Genomic DNA, 17,698 nt, shown 5'->3' on the forward strand with positions numbered 1-17,698 from the left:
TTCCTAATATCCAACCTAAACCTCTCCCACTGCAACTTGAGTCCATTGCTCCTTGTTCTGTCATCTGTCACCACTGAGAACAGCGGAGTTCCATTGTCTTTGGAACCCCCCTTCAGGTAGCTGAAGGCTGCTATCAAATCCCCCCTCACTCTTCTCTTCTGCAGACTAAATAAGCCCAGTTCCTTCAGCCTCTCCTCGTAAGTCATGTGCCCCAGACTCCTAATCATTTTCATTGCCCTCCACTGGACTCTCTCCAATATGTCCACATCTTTTCTGTAGTGGGGGGGCCCAAAACTGGACACAATACTCCAGATGTGGCCTCCCCAGTGTCAAATAGAGGGGAATAATCACTTCCCTCGATCTGCTGGCAATGCTCATACTAATGCAGCCCAATATGCTGTTAGCATTCTTGGCAACAAGGGCACACTGTTGACTCATATCCAGCTTCTTGTCCACTGTAATCCACAGGTCCTTTTCTGCAGAACTGCCGCTTAACCAGTCGGTCCCCAGTCTGTAGCAGTGCCAGGGCCGGCTCCAGGGTTTTGGCCGCCCCAAGCAGCCAAAACCAAAAAAAAAAAAAAAAAGCCAAGGCCGCGATCGCGATCGCAATCTGCAGCGGCAATTCGGCGGGAGGTCCTTCACTCCGAGCCGGAGTGAGGGACCGTCCGCCGAATTGCCGCCGAATACCTGGACCTGCCGCCCCTCTCCCAAGCGGCCGCCCCAAGCACCTGCTTGAGAAGCTGGTGCCTGGAGCCGGCCCTGAGCAGTGCATGAAATTCTTCCGTCCTAAGTGCAGGACTCTGCACTTGCCCTTGTTGAACCTCATCAGATTTCTTTTAGCCCAATCCTCCAATTTGTCTAGGTCACTCTGGACCCGATCCCTACCCACCAGCATATCTACCTCTCCCCCCAAGCTTGGTGTCATCCGCAAACTTGCTGAGGGTGCAATCCATCCCATCGTCCAAATCATTAATGAAAATGTTGAACAAAACCTGCCCCAGGACAGACCTCTGGGACACTCCACTTGATACCAGCTGCCAACTAGACATTAAGCCATTGATCACTACCCGTTGAGCCCGACGATCTAACCAGCTTTCTAGCCACCTTATAGTCCATTCATCAAATCCATACTTTTTTAACTTGCTGGCAAGAGTACTGCTAAAAGAAAACCTGCTAAAAGAATACATGCAAGAAAGAACTCTTTGGCCAAATTGCCCTCTACAGTCTCTAGCTTCTTCAACATATAACAAATGAGGAAGTAGATTTTCAGAGGAGAAACATCATCTGATGGTATCTTTCTCCATGGGCAAAAGATTGTTATCTCATTACACATCAACAATGCTTGTGAAATGATGGAAACAAATTGTGGAGACCCAACAATATCTATCTAACCTGGAATCTTTCTTGTTTCCAGTCAAGAGGCCTGGGGAGAGGGGATAGGACAAGTATACATATTTTTGTTTTCAGGTGAAGTGTTTTATTACCACAAGAAATATGAGAATGTATGAGATGACATGGACTCAGAACTGTATTTTAATTGTCAAAAAATCACAGTAACTACCTTTTTCCTGTGGTAGGATTTGAGCATTTAATGGACTGCCACTTTTACTTTCGATTAAGAACCGATAGTTAATGTTTTAGTTTTTCTTCATATTTCTAGGATGACTGTACATGAATTTCTATGCAAAAGTATGTCTGATCTGGTTTATCAGTCCTGGGTCTTCATTTCTGATGAATATTCATGACCCAAAAGTGGTTACTTGGATTTCTGTGTCAAATAGCTTAGATGCTGTTTCTCGGTATAAACAAACTATTTGGGAGTCAACTCAAGGAGGGTTAGGCTGTTGGCTGCTTGCCCTTTCATAAAGAGGTATTTGGAGTTATTGCACTTAAAAGTCTGGAAGTGAATTAAAAAAATAACTGCTTTATTAAAGGTGAACTGCAAGAGACAAATGAAAATTAAGTCCAGATTTATGTGGCAAATGTTACTACTAACCAGGTTGCAAAGAACATTCAGCACAGAAATAATTTTTTTTTGTATACTATTTTTCCTCCTGTGAAGGACTCTTGGGACTTCTTGGTTCATCAACAGTATCCCATAAATAATATGGATTTCATGAACTATAAAGACTATTTTGATGTTGCATTCTGGGATGTCTGAGTGATGAGGGGTACGGGGAGAGTTTAAAAAGTCTGGGACTAATAATCTTGGAAAAGAGACAATTGAGGGGAGATATGATAGAGTTCTATAAAATCATGAGTGGTGTAGAGAAAATGAATAAGGAAGTGTTATTTACCCCTTCACATAATACAAGAACCAGGGGTCACCCAATGAAATTAATAGGCAGGTTTAAAACAAACATCAGGAACTATTTCTTTACACAACACACAATCAACCTGTGGAACTCATTGCCAGGGGATGTTGTGAAGGCCAAAGATATAACTGGGTTTAAAAAGGAATTAAATAAGTTCATGGAAGATAGGTCCACCAATGACTATTAACCAAGATGGTCAGAGATGCAACCCCATTCTCCAGGTGTCCCTAAACCTGTACCTGCCAGAAGCTGGGACTGGGTGATGGGGTGGATCAATCGATAAAGGACCCTGTTCTGTTCATTCCTTCTGAAGCATCTGGCACCGGCCACTGTCAGAAAACAGGATACTGGGCTAGATGAACCATTGGTCTGACTCAGTATAGCCATTCTTACGTTTGTATATTTCATTAGTCCCCTCTGCTGTTCAATCTGTGTATTAGACTGATAGAGGTAAAAATATGGAGATTCGGATTGCAGTATTGTCAGAATGCTAATATTACATTATTCTATGCCTCCTGATTATAGACTGTCAGATGATTATCAGACTGTCTAGCTGACAGTTTATTGAATGAGCAACAGCTGGTTGAAAAGACTCAATCAGACAAGACTGAGGATATACTGGTGAGTTGGAGAAGCCTTTTGAGCAGCTTGTTGGCAGTTCGTATGTCTGTTATCCAGAGAGCGCATCCCTCACTGATAAGACCAGGGTAGAATTTGGAGGTCACTCTTGACTGCTCTCAACATAAAGGCCCACAAAACAGTAATCAAGAGGAGTAAGAAACATTTCCAGTTTAATCAGGAAAAATTGATAATTTTTCTCATATGGAAACTCCAACATGGTCATTAATGTCTTTGTTACATCCTAGGCCACTGCAGTGCACTCCTAAGTGGGTTTCTCTTTAAACTGATTCAGGGGCTATGAATAATGAAAAATGCAGCTGCACACTTTCTCCTCTAGAGAGAAGGATGGGTGTAAATTTGTGCAAGTTCTCATCAAACTACACTGCCTCCCAATACACCAAAAGATACAAATTAAAGTTATCAGTAGTACTTTATAAGGCCCTTCTTTATCTTGGCCTGTAGTCCCTCAGCCCATGTGCTTGCTTGACAGTTATAACTGGCTAAAATGGATCTGCCCTTATTTCCCAGGTTTGGTCAGCACTGAAGTTCTGGAGTGTTATCTTTTAAGAGTTTATCTGATGGAACAAAGTTGTCAGTCACTGGAATTACTAGTTCTTCCCACTTTCGTCTAAGTGTGCTAAATTTATAGAACCCACACCTCATAAACACTGCTTGAAGGACAATTCTGGGAGTCCCAAAATCAGTTGCATGGACCACACTGTGTCATCAGATTTCAAAATGATGCTTTAATGAAACATGGTGTTTTGGTTAAAAGATATTAGAGAGACAAGGTGAGTAAGGTAATATATTTTATTGGACCAACTTGGGTTGATGACAGAGACAAGCTTTTTAGCTTACACAGAGCTCTTCTTCAGGTTTGAAGAAAAAATTTATATCCCAAGAGATAATGCATGTCCAGCCAGAGGCACATGGTATAATAAATGCTCAAAATATGGACATTTAGCAGTTGTTTACCTCACCAAAGTAGTCAGGTAGTTGATTCATATTTCAGACAATCAGGAGCCATTCTTTCTGGGATCTATCATTTGTGATGACAGAGCGCTTGCCTGGGGAGAGAGACTGAATATTCATGGCAAGACTATTGACTTTAAAACTGAGTCAGGAGCTGATGTCACAGTCATCTCAGAAGGGACTTACAACCATCTTCAACCCCTCCCAGAGCTGAAGTCATCTGACACAGCTCTGACTAGCCCTGGAGTTATTCTGATGTGCATTGGCCAGTTCATCACAGAAACAATGTACAAAGACAAAAGCTATGCATTCAGAGTGTATGTGATGAAAGGACCACAGACCAACATCTTTCTCTGATGCAGCATGACAGCCTTGATAGGCCTAGTGAGAAAAGTAAAAGAACTTGTGTCATAACTATAAAGGGAAGGGTAACAGCTGTCCTGTGTACAGTACTATAAAATCCCTCCTGGCCAGAGACTCCAAAATCCTTTTCCCTGTAAAGGGTTAAGAAGCTCAGGTAACCTGGCTGGCATCTGACCCAAAGAACCAATAAGGGGACAAGATACTTTCAAATCTTGGGGGGGGGGGGGGAGAGGCTTTTGTTTGTGCTCTTTGTTTGGGTTTTTGTTCGCTCTTGGGACTGAGAGGGACCAGACATCAATCCAGGTTCTCCCCATCTTTTTAAACAAGTCTCTCATATTTCAAACTTGTAAGTAAAAAGCCAGGCAAAGCGTCTTAGTTTTACTTTGTTTTTCTCAACTTGTAAATGTACCTTTTACTAGAGTGTTTATCTTTGTTTGCTGTACTTTGAACCTGAGGCTAGAGGGAGGTCCTCTGGGCTCTTTAAGTTTGATTACCCTGTAAAGTTATTTTCCATACTGATTTTACAGAGATGATTTTTACCTTTTTCTTTAATTAAAAGCCTTCTTTTTAAGAACCTGATTGATTTTTCCTTGTTTTAAGATCCAAGGGGTTTGGATCTTGATCCACCAGGAGTTGGTGGGAGGAAGGAGGGGAATGGTTAATTTCTCCTTGTTTTAAGATCCAAGGGGTTTGGATCTGTATTCACCAGGGAATTGGTGAAGGTCTCTCAAGGCTATCCAGGGAAGGGAATTAGCTTTGGGATGGTGGCAGCGGACCAGACCTAAGCTGGTAGTTAAGCTTAGAAGTTTTCATGCAGGCCCCCACATTTGTACCCTAAAGTTCAGAGTGGGGATACAGCCTTGACAACTTGATTGACTATTTGGTGATATTGAACTTTTGAAAGGAAATCCAGTACAAATAACCTTAAGAGAGAATGCTAATCCATATAGAGTACATACACTTCACAGGATTCCTATCCCATTACTTCATAAAGTGGAACCTTAGTTAAGGAGAATGGAGTGGATTCACATAATCAAGAAAATCTCTGAGCCAACAACATGGTGTGCCCCAGTGGTACCACTTATAAAGAAAAATGGAAAAATATGAATCTGTGTGGATAATAAAAGACATAATGAAGCAGTTGTGAGAGAGACATACATATATCCTCCCAACACCTGAAAACTTTCTCCCCAAAGTGAAAGAAGCTACAGTATGCTCCAAACTGGATGCCTCGAGTGGATTCTGGCAAATTCCATTAGCCAAAGAAAATGTTTAACTGACTACGTTATGAACACTCTTACAAGAGACGCCACTCAGTTAGACAACTGCCAGGTCTAGAAACTGGTGTCTGTGTTCATGGCAAACTGAATGGAGAAAAAGGATGGGTCACTCCAGCTGTCAGAAAGAAAAGGAATTCAGTGCCCAGATCAGACATGATGCAGAGTTCAACAGAAACCATCGACATCAACCATCGCCTGTTCAGTCAGAAAGAACCACCAGCGACTCTACAGAGGGCAGCTGCTGAACGAGAGAACTCAAGGATTCCAGCCTGACCCCAGCCAGGTGACCAAGCGTTATGCATTACGGCCGTGTAATTAGAAAAGCAGTACGATGCAGAGACCCTTAACTGACCGAGCGTACTCAACTTCAGCCACAGCCTGAGAGTGTAAACACTGTCAACGGTTGGGACACAGACCTGGCGGGGGGAGAGGTACTAGTGGGATGTGAAAAGTGGACTAGTAATGCGAGGTTCAGCCATTAGGTGGCGCTGTCCGTGACGTACCCTATTTGAGCCGCCCTCAGCATGCCAGGCCGAGCTTTAAAAGGGCCTGATGACGACACAAGTAGGGTCACGTCCACGCTCTGCGACCATCCATGTCTGATACAGGAACCCCACCCACCACAAACCCACCTCCTGGCAGTATAGCAACGTCAATACTTCCGCCTCGGTAACCGTTACGGCCAATCGTTTCACCCCTCCAGAGCCTGTCCTCCGCCACGTGACTCGCAGGCTGGCTTCGTTCGCAACGGCGTTCCTCTGGCGCATGCGCTGTGAGTTTCAGTCGCCGGCAGCCGGTCAATCGGCTGTCCTTTTGTCTGCGCATGCTCTGCGCGGCCGCCCTCTTCCCCCTCCGCACTCTTTTGCGCATGCGTTGAACTCCATTGCACTGTTTGGTGCATGCGCTGAGGGAGGCGGCCGCTGCGCTCCCACTTGCTCTAGCTCCGCCCTCGTTACTACCGGGAGCGGCGGCTGCTGCGATGGCGGCCTGGCCGGGCCCGCTCCACTCGGTGCTGTTGTTGCTGGTGGCGTCGGTGCTGCCCGGCGGCTCGTGGGGCTCAGAGGCGGGGGAGTCTCCTGGCGGGCCGGGCCCCGGGGAGCGGTTTAAAATCGAGGGCCGGGCGGTGGTGCCCGGGGTGAAGCCGCAGGACTGGATCGCGGCGGCCCGGGTGCTGGTGGACGGGGAGGAGCACGTCGGCTTCCTCAAGTGAGCGACGGAGGGGCCCAGGGAGAGGCCGGGCCCGGGGTGCGCTGCCGCCGCTTGCCGGGGTCAGCAGGGCCGTTAGTCCCCGCCGGGCTGATCGCCCCTCCCGTGGTCTCTGCTGCCCTCTCCCTGGGCTGGCAGGGGGTGACTGGCGGGAGCCGCACGCAGTCTCCGCACCCCTTCGCGGGGAGGGGGCGATCTCGGGAGCAGCAGGGGCTGGGCTGATGCTCGCCCGGCACCTGCCGCAAACACTCCTCCTTGGCACGGGTCGCCTCACACCTCCGCACGGCCTTACACTTGGCCGGCCTCCGGAGGCTGAGCGCGCCCTGCTGAGCCGCCCTCCCGGCTGGTCCTGTTGATGCTTTGGCGGCCTGGCCCGTGGCTGCGCCTCTCACTCAAGTCATACTCCTCCCCCCACCCCGGGTTGATGGGGTAGGGTTCGTCATGAGCGTTGGCTGGCTGGTATTCTTAATCTCTCTTCTCTCCCCCCTACCCCCAGAATTATGGGCAGAGCCAGACCATATTTCTCACTTGTCCAGCCTTCCTAGTGCCCCACGAAGTCAGATAGGCTGTGCAGGCAAGGGACAAAGGGAGCTGCCTTCTGTTGTTCTACAGATGTTGTAATGTAGCTATCAAAAACAGGGTAGTACAAGTAGCTGGTGACAGTTGCAAAGCTTCCACCAATTTATTTCTGGCAACCTGATTGTGATGTCATCAGTGATTCCATCATTATTACTTTTTTTCCTAAACTCTTATAATATCTATTATCAGAGGGGTAGCCGTGTTAGTCTGAATCTGTAAAAAGCAACAGAGGGTCCTGTGGCACCTTTAAGACTAAGTCTTAAAGGTGCCACAGGACCCTCTGCTGCATAATATCTATTGAAATTTATAGTCTGCTCCTTAATGTCCCTGAATGACAATGATCGGGTGACAACACTTTTTAAAAAACAATCAGTTGTAACTGACTCCCCGCAGTCTCTTGTATATTGAAGCGTGATGAATCTTTATTTTCTTTCCTCAGGACAGATGGAAGTTTTGTGGTTCATGATATACCTTCTGGATCTTACGTAGTAGAAGTTATATCCCCAGCTTATAGGTTTGAACCAGTTCGAGTGGACATAACTTCAAAAGGCAAAATGAGGTGAGCCCTTCAGATTATTTCTGCATCGATCCATTTAAACCAATTTAATATGGCTGATAGTGCAGTATTAGTGTTGCTTGAACTCACTGTAGTTAGGACAGGGTTGGTACTTCCATTTTAGACCTTAAGTTTCAATTGTTTATCTCTTTTTTCAAAAGATATTTATAGATGGAAATTTAGCTTCAAAGGCTTAGCTTTATTTTGTTTTTGGTTTTTTTTCCTCCCTATTCTTACAACTTTAACATGAGTGAATGGAAAAGTTTTGGAAGAGTTTTGTTTCCTTTCACCACTTCAATAATTTATTGGGTTGATAGCAGGCAACGTGAAAGAAAATCTGCCCCTAAAACCTCTACCTCCTTTCTTTTTTGAGAGGCTTTCAGAGGTCTCCTGAGATTCTTTTCTTTCCATTTTCAGTCTGTATCCCCTTTCTCTTGCTTGGTTACTTTCTGTCTGAGTCAGGAAGATGGTCTCCATCTCTCTGTCCCTAGAATCTCTCTGTGATATTTTGTTCATTCTCCTTCAGTCAGCCTAAAGTAAATGCACATCCTTATTCCAGGCGTGGAGCACGTTGCCATGTTAGTATGGAGAATGAAGGGCCATACTTGTTCCTAAATTCTGAAGTGCTTTTACTAGACTGTGGCACAGATCCCTGTACTGTTTGTCTGTGTTTGCCTCATCCACAGCAACTTTAGCTGTGTCCTTTGTTTGTGTGCATTACAGTAAGGCGGGGGTGGCCAGCCTGAGAAGGAGCCAGAATTTACCAATGTACATTGCCAAAGAGCCACAGTAATACACCTATGTCCCGATATAACGCGGTCCTCGGGAGTCAAAAAATCTCACCACCTTATAGGTGAGACCGCGTTATATCCGGTTCGGGCCGGTGCAGTGTGCCGGACTGGACCGGCTTCCCCAGGGAGCCCCGGGCCCTTTAAATCACCACCGGAGCTCTGGCAGTGGGGCTCGGGTGGGGATTTAAAGGGCCCGGGGCTCCAGCTGCTGTGGGGCACCCCGGTCCCTTTAAATCACCGCCGGAGCTCTGGCAGCAGGGCTCGGGTGGGGATTTAAAGGGCTCGGGGCTCACCGCAGCGGCTGGAGCCTCTGGCCCGGGCTCGGGTGGTGATTTAGAGGGCATGGGGCTCCACACGAATTCGGATATAATGTGGTAAAGCAGCAGGGCTCAGGTGGCGCTTTAAAGGGCCCGGGGCTCCCCGTTGGTTTACCGCATTATATCCGAATTCGTAGAGGTGTATGTCAGCAGCCCCTCATCAGCTTCCCCACTCCCAGGTCCTCCCACCCACCAGCAGCCCCTCCGATCAGCGTGTCCCTCTCCCTACCCTACCTTCCGATCAGCTGTTTTGAGGCATGCAGGAGGCTCTGGGGGGGAGGGGGAAGAGTGAGGGCAGGGCAGGCTATGGGGATGGGGCGGGAAGGGGTGGAGTGGGGGAAGGGCCCATGGCAGAGCCAGTGCTTGAGCAGTGAGCACCCCCCAGCACATTGGAAAGTTGGTGCCTGTAGCTCCAGCCCCAGACTCGGTGCCTATACAAGGACCCACATATTAACTTCTGAAGAGCCGCATGTGGCTTCGGAGCCACAGGTTGGCCACCCCTGCAGTAGGGTGTCCTAGTACGCACTGCCAAGTGAAAGTTAAAACTTTTGTTGTTCAGGGGTGTTGAAAAAACAACCCCCCAAAAGACAAAAGTTTTGTTGATGACAAGCGCCGCTGTGAACAGCTCGCTCCTGCCGACAAACAGCAGCTACACTGCGCACCTTTTAGCGGCACAGTTGTGTCACTAAAAACTGTGTAGTATAGACATAGCCTAATACACAGCTGTACATTATTGTACACTATTCAGCAAATAGTACAAAGAAATAGCTATCCTGTCCAATAAGAGGGATTTATTTGAAATAGTAAGATAGAATAAACGTGTTTAAATTGCACTTTTTCTTTAATTTGTATGCATATGTAGCATCTTTAACTTCACATGTTAAGAGATCATACGATGGAAAATCCTGTTATAAGTGATAAGCACAAGAGGCGGAATAAAGGTGCCTATGGGAACTGAAATGCTTATTTTTCTGGTTCTGGAAGATTAGCATTTCAAATTGAATATTGCATTAACTGAATCTTTGCATTCAATTACTTATCATGATGTTGTCTCTTATTGGAATAACGCCCCATAATAGTTCAAGATTTTGTTACCAAACTTTGAAAACTTAAACCTACAATCTCATTAGATGTCTCATCCTATTAACAACCATGACATATTTTACTTTTAAAAATTTAAAGTATTTTAAAAAAGGAATCCCGAGTTGAGGTGGGGCTATTTGTTTGTTAGACGTAATTAGAATCTGTGGTACTCAGACAGAGGCTCAGGCGCAAGTGGCTCTTTTAATATATCTCCTGTAGCTCTTTGCATTACATGATATTAAAACACTGTGTGATTTTAATTATTAACCAATCAGGATGCTTTTATTATGTTATTAATCAGTTGTAGTTAGTAAAATAATACTTGGTCAAACATTTTGCTGTGAGAATAAAATACATATGTTACAATATAAATATTTCCCCTGTCATACTGTTTCATTTACTATAGTACTATACATTTATATTTAAACAATGAATTCACCCTACTGTGGCTCTTTTGGGTAATGTTGATTGCTACTTTGGCTCCTGAACCACTGATGTCTGAGTATCACTGAATTAGATTGTTCCAATATTTGTTCCTGTCGAATGCCAGACTTGAAAATGAGCTTTGGTGAATGTAATGTACTTGTTTCCCTGCATGGGGGTTAAGCAAACGCTTCAGAAATTGTTAACGTAATCCATATTTGACCTGATTATGATGAGTACCCAGAAGAATGTGTTCTTCCAGTTATACTTAACAAGCCAAGTTTACCAGTTAGCTGGTTACTGAGATCTCCATAACTGTATTGAAGAAGACCTTGGAATCAGAGCTGAATTTTTTCTGAAGCATTAATCAAATTGTCTCATGGTAAAGTTAGCTGACTAATTTTTTCTGACCAGCACTAATATGTTAACACAAATAGTTCTTCATCAACCACTTCCCAACAAATGGTTCTACTGTTTCCGATCTTTTTTTTCCCTCTTACCTGCCTACTTTAAATTTTACATTCTACCATAATTGATTAGAGGGGATATTATTAATGGATGGGATGATGGGTATTGCTTAAAGAGTAACATCTGGACAAATGTCTTCTGTGGTTCACACTTTCATGTAGCAGCTTGTTAAGTTTGTGGTCTTGTAACAAGCTTTGACTAGAAGGAATATTAAATAAGGATTTGTCAAGTTAGAGGGGAGGGTTTTAAAAATGCTTTAAAAATACTTATTTTTTCACTAGAGCAAGATATGTGAATTACATCAAAACGTCAGAAGTAGTCAGGCTGCCATACCCGCTTCAGATGAAATCTTCTGGACCCCCTTCTTACTTCATAAAGAGAGAGTCTTGGGGATGGACAGACTTTCTAATGAACCCTATGGTATGTATAGATGCAGCACACAAATCTATTTGCTGCTGATTTTACCTTAAAGCTTTTTGAGAGTGGATTTAGGGTAGCATCCATCCATTGCAGTTGGATCTCCAAGCAAAGAAAAAAATTAATTCTTGCTACTTGTGGAAATAGAGAAAATACATAATCAGTTTGCAAATCTCAGTAAAACAAACTTGTTTTCAGATATATTGTTGATAGGAAAAGAGGCTTCTCTAGAGATGAATGGTTACACCAGCCGAACAGCAATTGCAGTCTTATGGTTGTTGAAAAATGCTTATTACTGGTAATTGGATGAAGCCAGTGGGGTGGTGATGCAACACTGACTTCAAGTGTCACTTTCTCAGCCAGCAGCAAGATTCTTTTGCTGCTTTTTTCATTAATAAGAGCAGGCATTGCAGCATTAAGCATAACTGTAATTGCAAATAACCAATACAGATGATGAGTTTTCACAGTAAAATATTAATCTCCTGTTGTATCAAGCGGTCTGCTGTTTTCCCAGTTCAAATCATGAAAGCATTATTTCTTTTCTTTACACTTTTTAAATTAGAATATGAGAACATATTAAAATCTAACATGCAGAGAACAAAATCACAACCTAGGGGGAGATCATAGGCAAATATATGAAAATATGATGCATCCTAAACACTGAATCATTCATTTTTGTATTAAAATAGGTTAAAGGAATGCTATGGCTCTCTAGGTACTAATCTTTTCTTGTCTTGGACAATGTTATAGTTGTAAATGTGATTATTTTAATTTGATAGCCTTGTTTTTTAAACAGTCTTCAAATCAGAAGAACCAAAATGCACACTACTCCTCTTAATGTTAGTCCCAAATATAAACAAAGCTGTGTATGTGCACTATGCTCAGGATGCTTAATAGAGTTTTAAAAGAATTAAGACTTGGAATAGTCTAAGATGGGAAAACCCATAGCTTAAGTATCTGCATCCATTGCAAAGCACATGTAACTGCAATATTAAATTTTGTACAACTAATTTGGTGACTAAACAGTGTCTTCAAGTTTCAAAACAAGACACTATATATGTATAGTGTGTCTATATAAATAAATAAGTCTTTAGGGTATTGTGTTATATCCATCATTAGTCTAGCAGGAAAAAGGACAAATCCCAACCAAAATCCTCTTAGATATTTTTAATGTCCCAGAGGGTTCCCGTGCTTCAGCAGAATAGGAGGGTACTAAGGGAAATACAAGACACACGCACCATCACACACATGTTGCTGCTTTGTGCTCCTCAAGGGATGTTGACTGTAGATTTAAATTTAAGCTAATTAGTACTGTCTGGATTACTTTTAGGCTTGCAGATCTTTTCATAGGCAGAGTTCTTTCTGAATTATGACAAACAGAACTGGGCAAAAGGTGTGCTTCCAGTGTTTCAGGAATCCACTTCTCTTTTAAATTCAGTCTCTAAAGAATTGGAGAGCTCAACCATTTTGATATACTTGGCATGCACTCTAATCTTACTGTCTAAAGTTTATTTAAATTCTTTGTAGTTCTGCTGAGAATCCTTAGTTATGTACCTCCCTAGTGACCTGTAATGTGGCAGTCTACATATCAGTACATCCAATTCTGTGACTATCCTAAAACACTGAAATAACTTTTCAGGAAAATGAAGTCTTTTATTTGCTACAGAACTGCTGATGGGAATGAGCTGTGATTCCCTGAAACTCCATTTTGTTGGGTTTCTCTACCATGGAACAGGTCACAGATCCTAATGACCCCTTTTCTAGGAGGTGATGAGTTTTAAAAATTGACATGTTTCTCTCTTGTTTATTTCTTACCTTTTTACAGTCTCCCAACTACAGTCTGTTTAATAGCCAACTTTTCACTTATATTAAAAACTTCACGCCACATGTGCACACACCCCAAAAAAGATGTAGGTAGGATCCGAGTTGACATACATCCATCTCTTGGGCTTCCTGCTCAAGTGTATCTGAAAGATTAATCTGATAGAATTTTGGGGAAAAAACTATAGTTTCATTTCAGTTTTTGCCCTTTCAATAAATGACAGGTTTTTTTGTAGCCTCCTCTTCCCCACACACCCATCCCTTCAGGCTATATCAGGGATTGGCAATCTTTGGCATGCGGCTCGCCAGGGTAAGCACCCTGGCGGGCCGGGCTGGTTTGTTTACCTGTTGCGTCCGCAGGTTCGGCCGATCGCGGCTCCCACTGGGGACTGCGGGAAGCGGTGCGGGCTGAGGGGTGGGAGCTGCGATCGGCCAAACCTGCGGATGCGGCAGGTAAACAAACCGGCCCGGCCCACCAGGGTGCTTTCCCTGGCGAGTCGCGTGCCAAAGGTTGCCAAACCCTGGGCTATATCCACTGGAACTTCCCCATGGTCAGTTGCCTTTAAAATTCATGATGGTTTTTGTTGCCCTCCGCACTCCTAGAGTACATTGCTTTATTGTATCAGGGTTGAAAGCTTTAACAATATTCCATTTGAAACATTCCATTCTTTGCCAATGAATCACCAACTCCAGAATTTAAACTGAACTTTCCTACTTGGCCCCTTATAGAACTACTAGATTATTGAGCCAAATCTTCAGTAGTTTTGGAATATGGATTTCCAACTAAGACTGAATCTTCACTCTCAGGTGTTAAATGTCAGATGTCTTCCTGCTTACTGAAGTCTTTCTTAAAATATTTTGAGCAATAACTCAAACTAAGGAAATGTTCTTTGAATTTCTCTCTTTTGTTTAGGTTATGATGATGGTTCTTCCATTACTGATATTTGTATTGCTGCCTAAAGTTGTCAACACCAGTGATCCTGACATGAGACGGGTAAATATGCTCATTACGAGTGGATATCAAAAACATTAGTGGATTCCAAATTTGTAGCAAACAATGGTGATGAGATATTAAGTTACAAAAAAGAAACACAGTACAAACTGAAAGTTGCCTTATGGGACGCACTAATAGACAGCTGTCTTCATTCAGTGAAAACTGAGGCCATGTCTACAGGTACCAAAGATCAGTGCAGCTGCGATCAATGCAGCGAGTATTGGTTTAGCAGGTCTAGTGAAGACTTGCAAAATCAACCGCAGAGCACTCTCCGGTCAAATAAGACGGGAGAGCATCTCCCATTGACGCAGCACGGTGTAGACACCGCAGTAAGTCAACCCAAGCTACGTCGACTCCAGCTATGTTATTCATGTAGCTGGAGTAGCGTAACGTAGGTCGACTTACCCCAGTAGTGTAGACGAGACCTGAGTTGCAAATATCATTATTGGGTTCTGGTATCAGTTCTATAAGCCTGCACTTGGTCAGAACACAGAGTTTAATTTAATTTATGTACCGCTATGAATTGTATTATGGTCTGATATTTTCCAGACTGTCTGCAAAAAGCAATTAATGCCCTAATCTCTCTCCACTTAGTTCTCTTGAAAATCTCCTAATTTTTACTCTTTACTGTTAAGATGAAGCATTGAAGACCCAACAGGGCTTGCTTTTGTATACTATTTATGGACTCCTCTAGGTTTGTTGTGAGGCATAAGACTTAGTGTTCTCTTCCCCTCCTGTGCCACCACCAAAAATGTATGGTTTACTGGGCTATTAACTACTCCTGGTATCACAGTGGTGTTATGGAGCTTAATGTAGCCATTTATTTTTAAATGATCCTAATTTATTGTCCTTTTACCATGCAAAATGCCAAATAGCGGAAAGCTAGGACAAAATGGAGATTCAAGGTGTTTACTAAATCTTTTCTACTATCTAGAAATGTTCATTGTCTTTGGGTGGCTGCTTCTTTTGGGATTCAGTTGGTTCCAACTCCTCTTTCTCAGAAACCACTGTCTTTAGTAGTACTTTGCAGGTGTCCAGCCCTCTTTAAAGTGATATCTATTAAAAGCAAAAATCAGAAGGTGTTTAATGCCTCTGGTTTAACTTTGATAGAAGCTAAAACTTGAAAGTAGACCAGCTACCTATGAAATGCTGTTGAAGTGGGTTAAATCCTAGAGGCTGTTTTAGAAAAAAAGCCAAAACAGCAAAAAAAACAAAAAAACAACTGTTGTTCTTTATGAAATGCATGCACTCATCCACTGCTCTGGACAGACAAGCTACTCTCATCTTTTAGTTAACTGGGTGACTTGGCTTGTTAATAAAAAAAATTCAAAATTGAAAGAATCTTGATTGGCATTGAGATGATCTTGGAGGAATGGGAAAAAGTTAAAATCTAAGAGCTAGAATAAAATGGAAAATGACATTGCCTTAGGTAGCTACGTATTAAACCCTGCAGTATAAACCTAAAACTCATTCACTTATGAAAAAGGAGCTTTTACTACACTCTTCAACAGCTTGTTTTGTTTTCTTTGGGTGATCAGCATATTGATACCTAATATATAAAGCTGAGGTAATAGTTGTGCTCTTGTATAAGTATTAAAGATAGTTATAATATCAATAGGCTACCCAGCTAACTTTTGGCTAGTTCTTACTTGAAAAACACTTGGAATTATAAGACAATTCTGAATGTTGGCATTGCCTTCCTGTCCCTCATGTATAATAAAAATATAACTAAAAAGTTATAGAACTTTGGAAAAGTAATTTAACTTTTATTAATAAAATACTTAATTTCCTTTTCTAAAAGAAGATAACTTGTTTGTCTTTCAAAATGAAAGTTTAGCATAAATATCCTATCTAAAGCTATGGTAAGCATAGATGGATAGATGTCCTCACATTAAGATCCTTTTCTGCACATAGAAAAGGAAGACATTAAGGCAGTGGATCAGAGCTGTAAACTAGCTGTTCAGTAACTGGTAGCTATGTAAGAAATTCTAAACATTTCTGCTGGATGTGCAGTAAATACTAAACCTTTCTAAACCTTTGGGCCAAATCTGCAAAACTTAAAAATATGTAAAGTCTAGAAGAGGACATTGATTTTAAAATCTAAAGAGCTTAAATCTTTAGACAAGTCAAAATAGTATTGTGCAGAGGATCAGTGTATCTTCGCTACAGTTAGCTTTGAAAAATTGATAGTTTTTATATAATAAGTATCTGCCCTGTAAGGCTACTTGAGACATGGTTGCCTTGGCTATACTGAGTGCTTTTAGTATTTTTTTTTTTTTTTTTTTAAGTTTCTTTGTGTAGTTTGGGGTTTGGCTGTGGTTGCACAAATAAATTATCTTTATAGTGATGTGCTCACTAGAGAACTAGTGCATAGCAACACAATCGAGGAAATTGCAAAGCTACTTAATGTGCCTGTTCAACTGATGTTACAGAAACAGCCTTAAATAGTCAATAGTTTACACTTAAATTTTCTGATTTTTGTGTGCAGGAAATGGAGCAGTCAATGAATATGCTAAATTCCAACCATGAACTGCCCGATGTCTCTGAATTCATGACAAGACTTTTCTCTTCAAAATCTTCCAGCAAGTCTGGCAGTGGGAGCAGTAAAACAGGGAAAAGTGGTGCTGGAAAAAGGAGGTAGTTGTTTCTTCCTCCTGCGCCTGAGTTTGCACAACTGTTTTTGTGTGGTATCATCTGTATGGGTCTTGCAAGTTCAAAACACCACTACTGTAAACTTGATCCAACATGAAAATTGATCTGCTACAACTGTTGTATGTGATGTAGCTTTTTAGCCTATTTAAGCTGTTTTGTACTTGGCAGTAAGCAGAGGAGGACATGGCTTCAATCTTGTATGTGTATAAGGTCAATATTGATGATACTGAATTAACTATATTGCTCTGTAGAAAATGACATTAAAGTAATTAAATTATATGATGTGCTATACATTAATGAATAAGTTTTAATCCCTAGACAAAATCTCACTATATGTAACAACAACTTTTGGTTTCAAAGAAAGAGTTCTATTTTTAAAAATGAGCTTAACGTTTTTCTATCCTTCTCCTCTATCCAGTTCTCAAGTGCATAAAGTTTCTCCCTTTAATGAAATTGAGTCATTTGAGTTTACCGAGGAAAGAACTGGCTCTACCAGCTAGAAGTATTTGAACTGAATATACTATGTATTTGAGTTACTTTATTTTGTATGTACATTTGCTGGCTGCCAAAATCCTATTTAATAAGGTTAGTTTGAGGGGAATAGTAGTTCATGGGTTTTTCCATTTCATTTTACTTATCTAGCATCTGCTACAAAACTTCAACACGAGCAGGCAAGCATCCTTTTCCAAAACTGCTCATGACCTCCGTCAGTTACTTATGGATCTCCAATAGCCATACAGTAAGAGGAATGCAGCTCAGGTCCTTCCGCTTACACTGACCACACCGAATGCCTCATCTCTGAAACACACTTGATTCTTACCAGTTCTCTGACTGTATTTG

At 42.3% G+C, this 17,698-nt stretch overlaps 1 protein-coding gene across 1 annotated transcript; it reads left to right on the forward strand.

The window, feature by feature from the left end:
• The first annotated feature begins 6,426 nt into the window (after positions 1-6,426).
• EMC7 (ER membrane protein complex subunit 7) lies at positions 6,427-17,137 on the forward strand. Its single transcript, XM_005303985.5, has 5 exons — positions 6,427-6,757; positions 7,776-7,895; positions 11,256-11,394; positions 14,126-14,206; positions 16,695-17,137. The coding sequence occupies exons 1-5, from the start codon at positions 6,531-6,533 to the stop codon at positions 16,845-16,847; spliced, it is 720 nt and encodes a 239-aa protein (XP_005304042.1). The 5' UTR covers positions 6,427-6,530; the 3' UTR covers positions 16,848-17,137.
• Positions 17,138-17,698: the final 561 nt, after the last annotated feature.

The sequence above is a fragment of the Chrysemys picta genome, chromosome 4 (genome assembly GCF_011386835.1).
Source record: "Chrysemys picta bellii isolate R12L10 chromosome 4, ASM1138683v2, whole genome shotgun sequence".
In the NCBI taxonomy this organism is placed as follows: Eukaryota; Metazoa; Chordata; order Testudines; family Emydidae; genus Chrysemys; species Chrysemys picta.